This window comes from Heterocephalus glaber, unplaced genomic scaffold (genome assembly GCF_053883595.1).
Source record: "Heterocephalus glaber isolate CG9 unplaced genomic scaffold, H.glaber_assembly_v1.0 deba00000281, whole genome shotgun sequence".
NCBI classification, from domain to species: Eukaryota; Metazoa; Chordata; class Mammalia; order Rodentia; family Bathyergidae; genus Heterocephalus; species Heterocephalus glaber.
In genome coordinates, this window is record NW_028258139.1 from 10,603,545 (window position 1) to 10,615,885 (window position 12,341).

The 12,341-nt window shown below is 36.4% G+C and overlaps 2 protein-coding genes across 40 annotated transcripts in view; one reads left to right on the top strand and one right to left on the bottom strand.

The window, feature by feature from the left end:
* The window catches only part of Cacna1c (calcium voltage-gated channel subunit alpha1 C), a 733,897-nt gene that overhangs the window by 706,456 nt on the left and 15,100 nt on the right, over positions 1 to 12,341 (bottom strand). The gene's annotated exons all lie outside the window — the stretch shown is intronic.
* Positions 1 to 12,341, top strand: part of Dcp1b (decapping mRNA 1B) — an 86,047-nt gene that overhangs the window by 416 nt on the left and 73,290 nt on the right. For all 5 annotated transcript variants that reach the window (XR_015439697.1, XR_002391465.2, XM_087182632.1 and 2 more), the window contains exons 2-3: positions 5,919 to 5,959; positions 10,225 to 10,352. Coding sequence is in view for 3 of the 5 variants with exons in the window: in XM_087182632.1 (XP_087038758.1) it covers positions 5,919 to 5,959; positions 10,225 to 10,352 (169 nt within the window). In the remaining 2 variants the exon portion in view is untranslated. The remainder of the gene's footprint in view (positions 1 to 5,918; positions 5,960 to 10,224; positions 10,353 to 12,341) is intronic.

Below are 12,341 nucleotides of genomic sequence, written 5' to 3' on the forward strand. Positions count from 1 at the left end.
CCGAAGTTGTGCAGATTGGATTCCTGGGTTTGGGGGAGGGAGGTCGACCCGAGAATCCACCTGGAGTTAGGGGCAAGACTTAAATATCGAAGGTCCCCCGCGTGGGGGACCAGAGCGGTCAGCCACGGGACCTGAGAGCTGAAGGAAAGAAAGCACCTGATGCTCTGAGGCGGGAAGACGATATGCTCCAGGAAAATAAAGCAGTTTCGTTGCAGTAAAAACGGTAGCGGTGGAGGGGACAGGCTAGGAAACCAAAAAAAGAATTCTGGTTCTGGATCAACCATTTTAGATGGGGCGAAGAGAGCTCAAAACTTGATGGAAGGGGAGAATCTGAAGTACTCGGGGAAAACACCAACCGAGGAGCAAACACTGCAAAATGAAAAACAAAGTGGGGCGGTCTGACACTTAAAAGGAAGATGATGTTCTAGGGAAGATGAATACACTATAGCCTTTGGTACTGGAGACCATTTGGTAGCTGAATTATTCTAGTGCTTTTCTCAAAGCTGAGCCCCAGTAAATACTAACACAAGGAAATTTAACTTTTTTCACAAGTAGAATGTGGTAGTATGAAACTCTTGGGGAGTCCAGATGCAGGAATTGCCCGATGTAATTCTGTAAACCATCTCCTTGAATGTAGGGACATGTAATTGTTTTCTCTTTCTTCATAGTTGTTTTGTACCAAGTGATAACTCATCTGTCTGTTATGTAATCATCCATTATTAAATAATTTAGAACTTAACTTGAAATGATTTCAGATGAATTTCTGATGAGTTTTTCAAATCAGGAACAAATATCACAATTTAAGGAAATTTAGCAAATTCATTTTTTAATGCCCATATTGATAAGCAAGTCCACTTATCTCTTCTTCAGCAGGTGGTTAGTAAATACTTGAAAATCATTGATGCAAAAATGAAAACGCTGTAAAGGGTTGGGTAGGTAGCTTTGTGGTAAAGCACTTCCTTAGCCTGTCTCAGGCCCTGGGTTTTATCCCCAGTACCACAAAAGTACAAAACCAAAAGGCAGATAAAAAAAATATATATATATATATGTATCACCCAAAATGAGAGAGGATGTGTGACAAAGTCCTAGTTGCCAAACCCAAAAGGAAAACATGGAGCTCTCAACACTCTCATCACTTGTAGTAGAAAACGAATCATTTGATTGGGAGAAGCTATTTCCCGCCAGTTAGCAGGGGAATTTGTCACCTGGGTATTCATATAAATGACATTGAGCAATATAGTGGATAATATCCTCCACGATGAATATATATATATATATATATATATATATATATATATATATATCTCCTACATGTGGCTGTTTTACTGCTCTATAGACTGCTGCCAAAGGTATAGCATAATTTTGTAATAAAGACCAGGGATGTATTGTTAGTATTCTAAGCTGACTTGGTGCTAGGCTTAGTCTGGAGAATCCTGATAAATTGCTAACCTATTTGGTAGAACATTTCTCTTTAATGTTGTTTCCTAAAGGCCTTTGATCTGTGTGATAGAGACCTTTTAAAATCATTGCAGAGCTTTATTAGGTGCCCAGTGAAGCCCATTAACAAAAGCCTCGTCCAGAGGCAGAACTGTCACCATGCATTATTTACAGGAGTTATGTTTTCCTGTTTCCTGGACTTGTTGCCTTCAGACAGGCATAATTCATTCAGTAAAAGGTCATTCTTTCAAATACTAATCTTCAAGGCTGTGGTAGCCAGGCAAAAAAAAGAGACCTAGTTCAACTACAGAGTACTTGCTGGGGGCAAGTAAATTGTCACAACTGTCTCCGAATGCCATCACTCAGGTCTCTGACCCGGGAGCCTTTAGAATATAAACCTAATAAAGGTATACAGAACATCAAGAATGGAGGAGAAAGGAAGTTTGCAGGAAGGCAGATGGGAATTCTTACTACCCTGAAATACATAAATGACACCAGGAACTTATAGGAGAAATCAGGAGTGACGATCAATTGAAAATTAGCTGATTTAAAAAAGGATGGTGAGGCTGAGGATGGAGTTCGTTGATAAGAATGCGTGTTTAGCATGCACAAGGCCCTGAGTTCAATCCTCAGCATCCAATAAATAAATAGGAAAAGGAATTATTGTGGAATGGGAAATTTTAGGGCTAGGCCTATTTTTCCATTGCCTGGAGAGATGGCTCCCCAACAATACCTGTGTGAATTGAAAACTATAATCCCTTGTATTATCCCCCCCCGCCTTTTTTTTTTAGTCCTTAGAGCAGTGGCTCTCAGCTGGAGTTGATTTTTGCCAGTAGATGACATTTGGCAGTATCGGAAGACTTTTTCTTGTCACTGAGAGAGGGTGTTGCTAGCATCTGCAGGTTACAGGCCAGGGATAAAGCTAAACATCATACAAAGTATACGCATTGTTATGCATCCTACATCAAAGATTTGTCTCCTCTAAAATGTCCAAAATGCTAACTTTGAGAAATTTTCTTAAAATGACTAGTGCCCCGTATTTCCAGCTAATGGTTTTCTAAGTTTTCTGTGCATCAAAATAACTCGAGAGTTTTTAGAAATGTAACACACCAAAACCTTTGGATAATGCTCAGGCATTAGATACTGTTGAACACTTCAGAGGTGACTGATGCCACATGAATGATGGAGGAGACAGATTTGGAAAGATAAATTGGACCTACTTTTTCATTATTTTAACTTAGAATAATCAGTAAAATTGAGATTGCTTTGAGCTGTTTTAAAAGTGTCAGTGTACTGAGCCTCGATAATTTACAAAACAGCATTGTATTCCATTTTGTTATTTTTAAATTTGAATTTTGAGCTGAATTCATACTTAGATTTTATAATAGTGTATATATCATTAAATTGTACTTTTAAAATTTAAACCCACTCAGGGCTATAAATTAATACTTAGGGTTTCTCCACACTTGGAAGATCCAAGGAAGTTCTAATAAAATCCTGTTTTAACTATTCCCCATACTCCCAACCCTGGACTTTATACAGTAAAAGGGAAAAAAAAATCTGATTGCTCTTGGATAACTGGAAGGATCAGGAAAAGGCATGAACTTGAGCTGGCTCAGCAATAATAAACCAGAAATTTATATTTCCAAAGACCTCTTTTTCCAGGTATCATAGAGCTCTTAAAGTATGGGGTTTTTTTGTTAAAAGACCTGAGCAGAATAGACCAGTTTTCTCTTCGGTGGAGAAATTGAGATTCAGAACAATAAATAGCCCAGTGTGATCTGGCAAGAACCCAGCTCTAGAACCATATTGTAGTTATAGAAACGAAGCTCCTTTCCATTAGCAAGCTGAGAACAAATGTCAGGTTTAAGACTTGTTTGTTATGAGTTAGAAAAATAATTCTAGGAAAGGCTTTCCTCTTACAGTTCTGATTTTGGATTTTTCACAACCAAAAGGTGGTGTTGAAGTTTTTTTGTTTTCAGAAGGAAAGAGGAATTTGTTATATCAAGGAAGAAATGAAACAAGTCAAAGTCTGTCAGCTTCTCTGTGCTGGTACATATTTTGATTTGCATTTCCAAGGTTAAACAGTCCAAGGTCAAATACAAGAAGACACTCCTAAAAAAAAAAAGACACTCCTGACCATGCACATAGGTTCTTCAGAGTCTTAGTTCTGTCATCTGTATTCTAACGTCAGTATCCTATCAATGTAGTGGATAATAGCTAATATTTAGTTTCTACAATTTGATTCTTTATTGTGGACTACTAAATGCTTGCCAGTTGGACCAGCTGAACCTCAAAAACACCCAGAAATTCTTAGACTGGGTAGCATTTATTGTACTGTCATGGCCATTTTCTCTGTAATTAACAGTGTAGGGGTTTGAATTTAATTCTTAGTTCTGAAAGTATACTCAATATAGATTTTTCAGCCAGAGTTAATTTTTTATTTGTTTACAGAGAATGGTAAGTAATACTTCTGTATTTTTTTCATTTTTGATTAATTATTTTCCAAAGCAGTGACAAATGGGCCACGTTGAGAAATAAGGTTACTTTTCACAGTACATTGGGGTGATTTATGGAAATTTCATACTAAGTGCAGTTGAAAATGAACTTTTTCATACCTATTCCTATATGTTAGGGAAAAGCTAAATTTTTTTAAACTGGTATAAGTTCGAATTTCTAACTGCATATTCTATAATTAACATCTGAAGACTAAAAATATTATTACTAAGTGATGTTTTCAAAGGCATTTACTCTTTTATTTCCCAGTTAAGTGATTTCCCCTTTTTTTATTAGTATATGTTTGCGATAAATAATAAATACATTCATTGTAGAGAATTGGTACATATGCACATCGCATCTTGATCCTTTTTCTTCTCCCTCCCTCCTGTCTTCCTCATCTCCAGATACCCTTCCCATCTCCACATAGTTTCCCTGTTTCCTATCATCTTTTATTTTGTTCTTTATACTTAGAGCTTCTCATATAAGAGAAACCATGTGGTATTTAATCTGTGTCTGATTTATTTCACTTAGCATTATGGTCTCCAGGTGCATCCATTTTCCTACAAATGACTCCAGTTTATCCTTTATGGTTGAGTAGTACTCCACTGTGTATATATACCACATGTTCTTTAACCATTCATCTGTTGATGGACTATGTTTTGTGATAATTTGATACAATTTGGACTGGAGTGGATTTTGCTTTTATGACTCCTTATATATTTCCATGGCCAGAGAATATGTTGGGAGAACATATTGAATTCAGGCAGTGGTTTGCAAATTCATATGCTTCAAAATTACCTGGACAGCTTACTAAAAATCAAATTGCTAGATGACATCCCCAGCATTTCTGAGTCAGTGGGTTGTGGCAAGGGCCAAAAACAGTATTTCTATCAAGTTTTTATGTGCTGTTGTTGCTGTTGTTCTGGGGACCATACTTTGAAACCCACTGAAGTAAGGTGACCAAGAAAATTGTTGAAATTACTTGAGCATGTGGAAGAATCATGCTTTCAATTTTTGCGTGCCTCCTAAAAATTGTTATTTTGGTGTTATACTTTTTTTCTTAAAAGGTGCATTTTTTAGCAAAATTATAGAGTATTTAATTTGAATGATTTTGGTAATGGATATTAATAATAAAATATTAGGGGCTTAAGTAGAATGCTGAAATTAAACCATGTAAATAGCAAAAGCACATTTTAAATTCAGAATTATGATAGCTTGATCACTAGTTAAACGTAAAAAACTTATATGCATTATGTTGATGAACATTATTATTGGGCCAGGGTTCTTGCCTCTGGCAGTATGGAAAAGAAATGCCAGATGAATTAACTGAACTTTAATTTTAACTTTACCACCTCCAGATTTTCTCAGGCAACTCTGGATTCCTAACTTGGTAATATTTCTAACTTTATTTCAAAGTTCTTGGATAAAAATTTGACTCTAAATATTCCATACCAAGTAGGTGATTTATTCATCTGAAAACTACTGCATCATTGCCTTCCTCTGTCTAGCAGTCGAAGTCAAATTATTAACAGATGATCTGTTCTCATAGGTGACAGGATATGGCAAGGGAAAATGAACCTGAAAAATAAAGTGAAGATGCTGAAATGCAGACATCAGGTTTTCTGCAGCTTGCTACATACCCAGTTTGGGGAATGGAGGAGAAGGCAGCACACTTATTATATTGCCTTCTTTCTAATAAAATCCATCGGACACTTTATCGTTGTTTGAGATAAAGATGTGTCACCCACCCTGTATTTAGAAAAGAGAGATAATGACAAAAGAATGACTACTTCCTGCTGCTCACCCAGCAGAGCCAGTTAGCGCAAGAAGCTGCTTTTTTCTTCTCCTAAGAATATCCCCTCTGGTTATGTACTGCAGCTTCACTACTTTGAGAGTCAGTGTAATTCTTAATCTGCCAGAAGTTTATATTCTACCTCTGGGAAAGCAGAGAACATACATATGCTATGTGTTTTATTTTTTAGGAGAAGACTGATGTGGAAGGAACCTTATTTGTTTATACAAGGTAAGATTATTTTACTTTAAGAAAGAAAATGACAATCTTCAAAATAATATTTTAGCTCAATTGTGTCATTCTTCAAACGCAGTTTTATTTCAAAGAAGTAAAATAACCCAATCTTAGTTTGAAATTATTAGCTGACAGGAGGAAAAGAATACTACATAACATCCCTTGGTTTATTCTGCTGAATACTGATTTCAGGATATAATTTAAATCTCAATATAGATTAACTTAAATTTTTGTGTTCTGTTTGAAATAATATTAAATATTCAGTGATTCAAATGAATGGTACAAAGTTTTTGAATAATGCATCAGGGAGGAACTGAAAGTACACTGTTCGGAATGTTAGATTATTTAGTCAATATTTGGAAAAGTGTTTAATTGACCACCCCCAACCCCCACTGTTGACGTTAAAAAAACATAGTCCAAAATTGAAGATATCTTTCAGTACTTTACTGTCTAGTTAACAGAATGTGTTTCAGGATAGATTAAGATTATTAATAAACTCTTACCCTTTCCATTCCTTTTTTATCAGATATTCTTAACCTCACACATGTACAGTGATATACAGTATGTATATTGTCTTAATAGCTACTTTATGTATTTATTTATTTATTTGTTTATTTATTTATTTATTTTTTGGTACCAGGGATCAAACTCGGGACCTTGTGCTTATAAGCTAGGCAGCAGAACCACTGAGCTAAATCTCTGGCCCTATAGCTAATTTTTAAATAAACATTCATTAAGATGTCTCAGCTAAATCCTATCACCTCCCATACGTGCAAAGATGAAATACAAAAGCTTAGCACAAACCCTTCTTGGGATGACAATTTAATTGGGGAAAAAGGAAACACACACATATATGTTAGATGTATTTTCTTTACACATATATTCATGTTTAATATAAATAAAGGGGCTGAGAGTATATGTCAGTGGTAGAGTGCCTGCCTGGCATGAGCCAGGCTGTGGGTTCCACCCCCGGTCCTGCAAAGAAAAACAAAAGGATAAACAATACAGATAGACTTCAGAGCAGGTGAATAGATTATAGGTAACAAATTGGCTACTATGTTAGTAGAATGCTTGATAGAATTGATGTTTATACAGGATAATTTTACTTTTAGACTTGTATAGAGAGAAGTTCAGGCAGTCCCAATGGGAAGAATGGCAAAAGCAGAGGCATAGAACCTAGAATGTGAAAAGGACAGTGAGGAAAATGACTATTGCAGAGGGCTGATGCTTACATGGGCAAAGAGATCTGGTGACTTGGAGTGGCACACTAAGGCTTCTGAAATTTATTTTCCCAGCAGTAGGGAGTCATTAGAGGTTTATGAACAGTAGACTATTAGAGTTGTGAGAACATATGGGGAAAGCCAGAGTACTAACATTATGAGGATGTACTGGCTCTAGAAGAAATTGGATTCAGGAGGACAGTGAGAAAATTATTGCCATGGAGCAGATGTGAGGTAGTGCAAGTTGGATCTGGCATGGGTTGAAAGGAGGGGGCATCAAAAGGCAGCCTGAATAGAGGGTGTTAAGGTTAAGAAATAATATTTTTTGAAAATGGAATATAGAGACAAAATAGTTGGCAGAATAGGAAGTTTAAGTTGAGTCTGATTTGAGAATAAATTTTCACTTTTTAGTTTGTTTGCAGTGCTGAGAATGATACCCAGGGCCTCACACATTAAGCATGTTATTCTACCACAGCAACACCCGCAGGCCTTAGTCTTCAGTTTTTTTGAAGTAATGGTTTTGGAGTGGTAGCAGAACATTCAAATGGAGATAACCAGCCGCTTGGTATAGGGGCAGACCTGGAAGTAGAGAGTTTGGAGTTGTCTGAAGTTTTTTAATCTCTTTCCCAAATATAATTCCTCAAGAATAAGATGCCGGCTATCCCACCCCACCCTTTATCCTGCCCTCTCCCAGATTCTGGTGTGCTGGTCTTCCAAAGGGAATTGGATGTACAAATAATGGAGCTGCCTGTGATACACTTTGACTTCTCTTCCAGAAGTTTACTTTAAATCAACTGTCACCTTCATTCCTGGGCCTATTCTATAAACCATGAGATGGTATAGTCCTCACACCATTAAAGACAGATGTGTGTTCCTATTGTGATAATGAGAATTAGGAAGAATCAAATTCTGATTTTTTATTTTTTTGGTACCGGGGATCAAACTTGGGACCTTGCACTTTCGAGGCAGGCAGCGGAACTACTGAGCTAAATCCCCAGCCCGCATTCTGATTCTTATACAAAAACACCTGACCCCACTTTAAGAGGTATTTCCTCATGTCTTCTGTCTGTGATAGAGTTCATGGAGACACCCACTGGTGATTTCTGAACTTGGCATTCCAGGTGACATGTCAATTTTAAGGAGTACATTTTCATCCTTTTCAATCTAAATTGAGATGATTATTATGATTATTTCTGGTATTGATTATATGCCTATCATCACTTTACTTCTTTGTAAAATAAGCCAAGCAAAGATTACCTTCTCTCCATTTGAAAATTGGAGATTTTAAAAGAAAATCCTGTAATCAGTAATGTAGCTGTGTTTTACCTCCTTAAGAGCATCGAATGGTTAGAAGTGAAATAAAACCAAGATGTAAACATTTTTCTTCCTGTTGTTCACACCGTTTCTGTGGGTTTGTTAATAACAACCCTACTGCCCTACTTTAAAATAAATAAGTGAATTCAGTTTCAGTGTGTATGTATCTGGCATTTCATTTGCCACCAGAAATTGTGCAGTTGAATTACTAGATGGCTGTTACCCAAGAGCAGGCAATATGCATGTAGCTGTTAGAGTATATACTCTGTATAATTTGAGTCCTTTCTGCAGGCGAAGGAGGCATTCAAGATTTGTTGAATGAGATGAAAAATAAAAAGTCACCATATATACTTTTTATTGAGAAAAACTTTTATAGTAGTTTATCTGTGAAGCCCTTTGCTTTATACTGGAGGAAGCAAAATATATGCACATTGAACCTTTATGTAACCTTTTAGTTTGTAATGAGTTGCTTCATTTCTCTTAGAGATCTTACAGCTCTCAATTTCAGACCAACATTAACATTTTTCTATGAAAAGTTATTTGTATAATTAGGATATACACTCTATGTAAACTAAGATCCTTTAAAAGTGTCTGCACTATTTTAAAAAGTAGTTATCTCTGCCTTAAAGGAATTTATAACATAGGGAAACAAGATACATGTTTATATCACAAGATATATACATATATATATGCACACATATATACACATAAATAGTTAGAGAAGGACAATTCCATTTTATCCAGAACTAACCATAACAATCATGGTGTCTTACATATGAATTAGTACATAATGATGCCAATAGTGAAGAAATTTATTGTGTGTACAGTCAGCTTCTGTAAAGCTATATATATACACAAAAGGTTGAGAGACACATCAGGATGTATGAGGTGTGATGGAAAAATATGTGAATGTTTAGATAAAAAAATATTAAACTAAAAGACGCATTGCCATTAATCCCCTTCAGAATGCTCCTCCTTGCTTCAAACACACTCCAATGTTCTTGCCACTTCCTGAAGCAATTCTGAAAGGTCCTCTTTCATAAGTGACTTTAGTTGTGTTGTTACGGCTGCCTCAGTGTCCTGAATCGATTCAAAACATTCATCTTTAATGGTCACTTTGACTTTGTGGAAGAACCAGAAGCTGTACAGTGCTGGGCCCAGTGAATAAGGTAGATGAAAACACACAGCACTGGTTTTTTTTTGGACTGGGGATCGAACTTGGGTCCTTCCACTTGCAAAGCAGGTGGTGAAACCACTGAGCTAAATCCCCAGCCCAAACGCCTATCTGATTTTTTTTTTTTTTTTTTTTGGTACTGGGGATCGAACTCAGGTCCTTGCACTTGCGAGGCAGGCGGCAGAACCACTGGACTAAATCTCCAGCCCAGCGCTGCTTTTATGAGCCTGACTTTCCATTGAATGGCACTTGGCAGACGTTCTCACTGTATTTTTTAAATAATCACACCCCATAAAGACAGTCACAAAAGAGGACTTGCAAAACTGCTTCAGAAAGTGGCAACGACAATAAGATAAGATGGGTTTGAAGCAAGGAGGACTATCATGAAGGGGAGTAAGGACAGTATGTCTTTTACTGAAATAATTTTTTTAAAAAAAAAAAACTTAAACATTCACTGTATATTTTGATCACAGCTCATAGTTACATTGCATGTATAATATATTGAGCAACTTGTCTTTGACCCTTTTCCCTACTTCTCTCCTTCTGATCTTCAGGTCTGCTTCTCCAGAGCATGGATTCACCATTATGAATAGGCTGAGCATGGAAAATAGGACAGAACCCATTACTAAAGACCTGGATTTCCAACTCCAGGACCCTTTCCTTCTCTACAGAAATGCCAGATGTGAGTCTCTTAATACATTGGGTAGTTTTATTTCTGAAGTTTGACCAGGTGTTTAAAATTGTGAAGTGTCCGCCTTTATGTTTGCATTGAGTATCAGTGTCTACAGTCAGCAGGAGCTTGAGAAATTCATGCCTTATGAGAGAACTTTCTTGGAAAGTTCAAGCGCAAGGTTACTGAATGCTATTTTGAGCAGGATACTGCTTTGTAGTGTGATTCTGTCATTGACCATAAGCCTGAGTAGGGCTGGGGAGATGCAGACTTGGTGAGGAAACTACAAGGGACATGCAGATGGAGCCACTGGACACAGAATTAATAATTCAGCTAGTGGCACTTTTTCCTCATGTATCACTTCTAACCTTGCGTACTGACTGATAAAATCTTCCAGGGAGAGGGCCTCCATAGTAAATGAAAACTCAAAACTGAAGAGTTTGGTCCTTAAGAATTTAATGACTTTTCATAATGTTGAAGTTATAGAAGGTAATAAAATGGTCCTTGCCAGATTTGAAATGAAATAGTGGTCACATAGCTAGCTAATAGTCTATCCTCATTTTGTGCACTTGTCCTGTCTGACCAATTGTGTTGGTCCAGAGAAAGATTGATGAAATTATCAATTGCAGGGATATTGCCATACATAGAAAACAAAAACATACTATTCAGTGTATGAGTATGCACTTTAGGCACTATAGATAACTTTCAAAAGGACCTTGCAGTTAAGAAATGTTTTCTCTCTATGTATTTTTCACACTACTCTTGGCATTTAAGATACGAGAATTTGCCTACTGTGTATTTAGTGTAATTTTAATAAATATAAAAGTAATATTTGACAGCAGTCCCAGTGAATCCTTTCAAAGTAAATGTAGTGAATGTAGTGTCCTTATTTTTTTCTTTCTTGGTGGTATTGGTGATTAAACTCAGGGCCTTCACACAGAGTAACACCCTCAGCCCTTTTTTTAGAAAAGGAGCTCATTAAGAGCCTAAGTTGCCTAAGCTAAGTTTGTGCTTTTGATCCTCCTACCTCAGCCTCTCAATGCTGAGATTACAAGCATTCGCCACCATGCCTGGCTTTGCAGCAGCACTTTAATGTATCAAATATGATGTTATATTTACTTACATTTACATATAATTAAGTTGCTATGATAGGTGGTAATCCAAATACTTAGAATTAAATTTTTTGTGAGATTAATTTTTACAGTTAAATATTTATGAGAGAAAAACTAAACTATCATGACTTAACAGTGATAGGTCCTATGAAATGAAAAGTTTCACAATACAAAATCATTGCAAAATATTGCTGCCTGTTGTTTCTTTGCTGGCAGATGTACCTTATCAGTTGTAACATTTAGTTTGAATTGTTTGTGTACTTATAGTTAGTCAGGTTTTTTTTTTGGTACTGGAGATCAAACTTGGGACCTTGCACTTGCGAGGCAGGCGGTGGAACCACTGAGCTAAATCCCCGGCCCCAGGTTTTATTTTTTGCGCTTACTAAATTCTAAGTTAAATTAATATATAATTCAAGTCCTAATAAAATAACTACAAAAATAAATATAGAATAAATGACTGTTAGTGACCTATCATAATTATTTTTGATTGGTTGTATTTAGGATAAATACTTGATCTAGTTAGTGTAGATAATATTTTTTAATATTTTATGTAAAATATTAAACATACAAAAATATAAACATACAAAATCTTTCTAATGTAACTGTCCTAAATCCCACAGAGATTATCTGATTTTTTTTTTTTTTTTAGTACCAGGGATTGAACTTGGGAACTTGTGCTTTTGAGGCAGGCGCCAGAACCACTGAGCTAAATCCCCGGCCCCCACAGAGATTATCTGATAGGAAGTACTATTTGGATCTAATAAACATATATTAAGCCTCACCTTGATCCTAGGCATGAGCTATCCAGTGTGGTATAGTCAGTAGCTATGTGTGGCTGTGGAGCTTTTGATATGTGACTAATCTGAATTGCTCTGTGCTGTGCATGTAA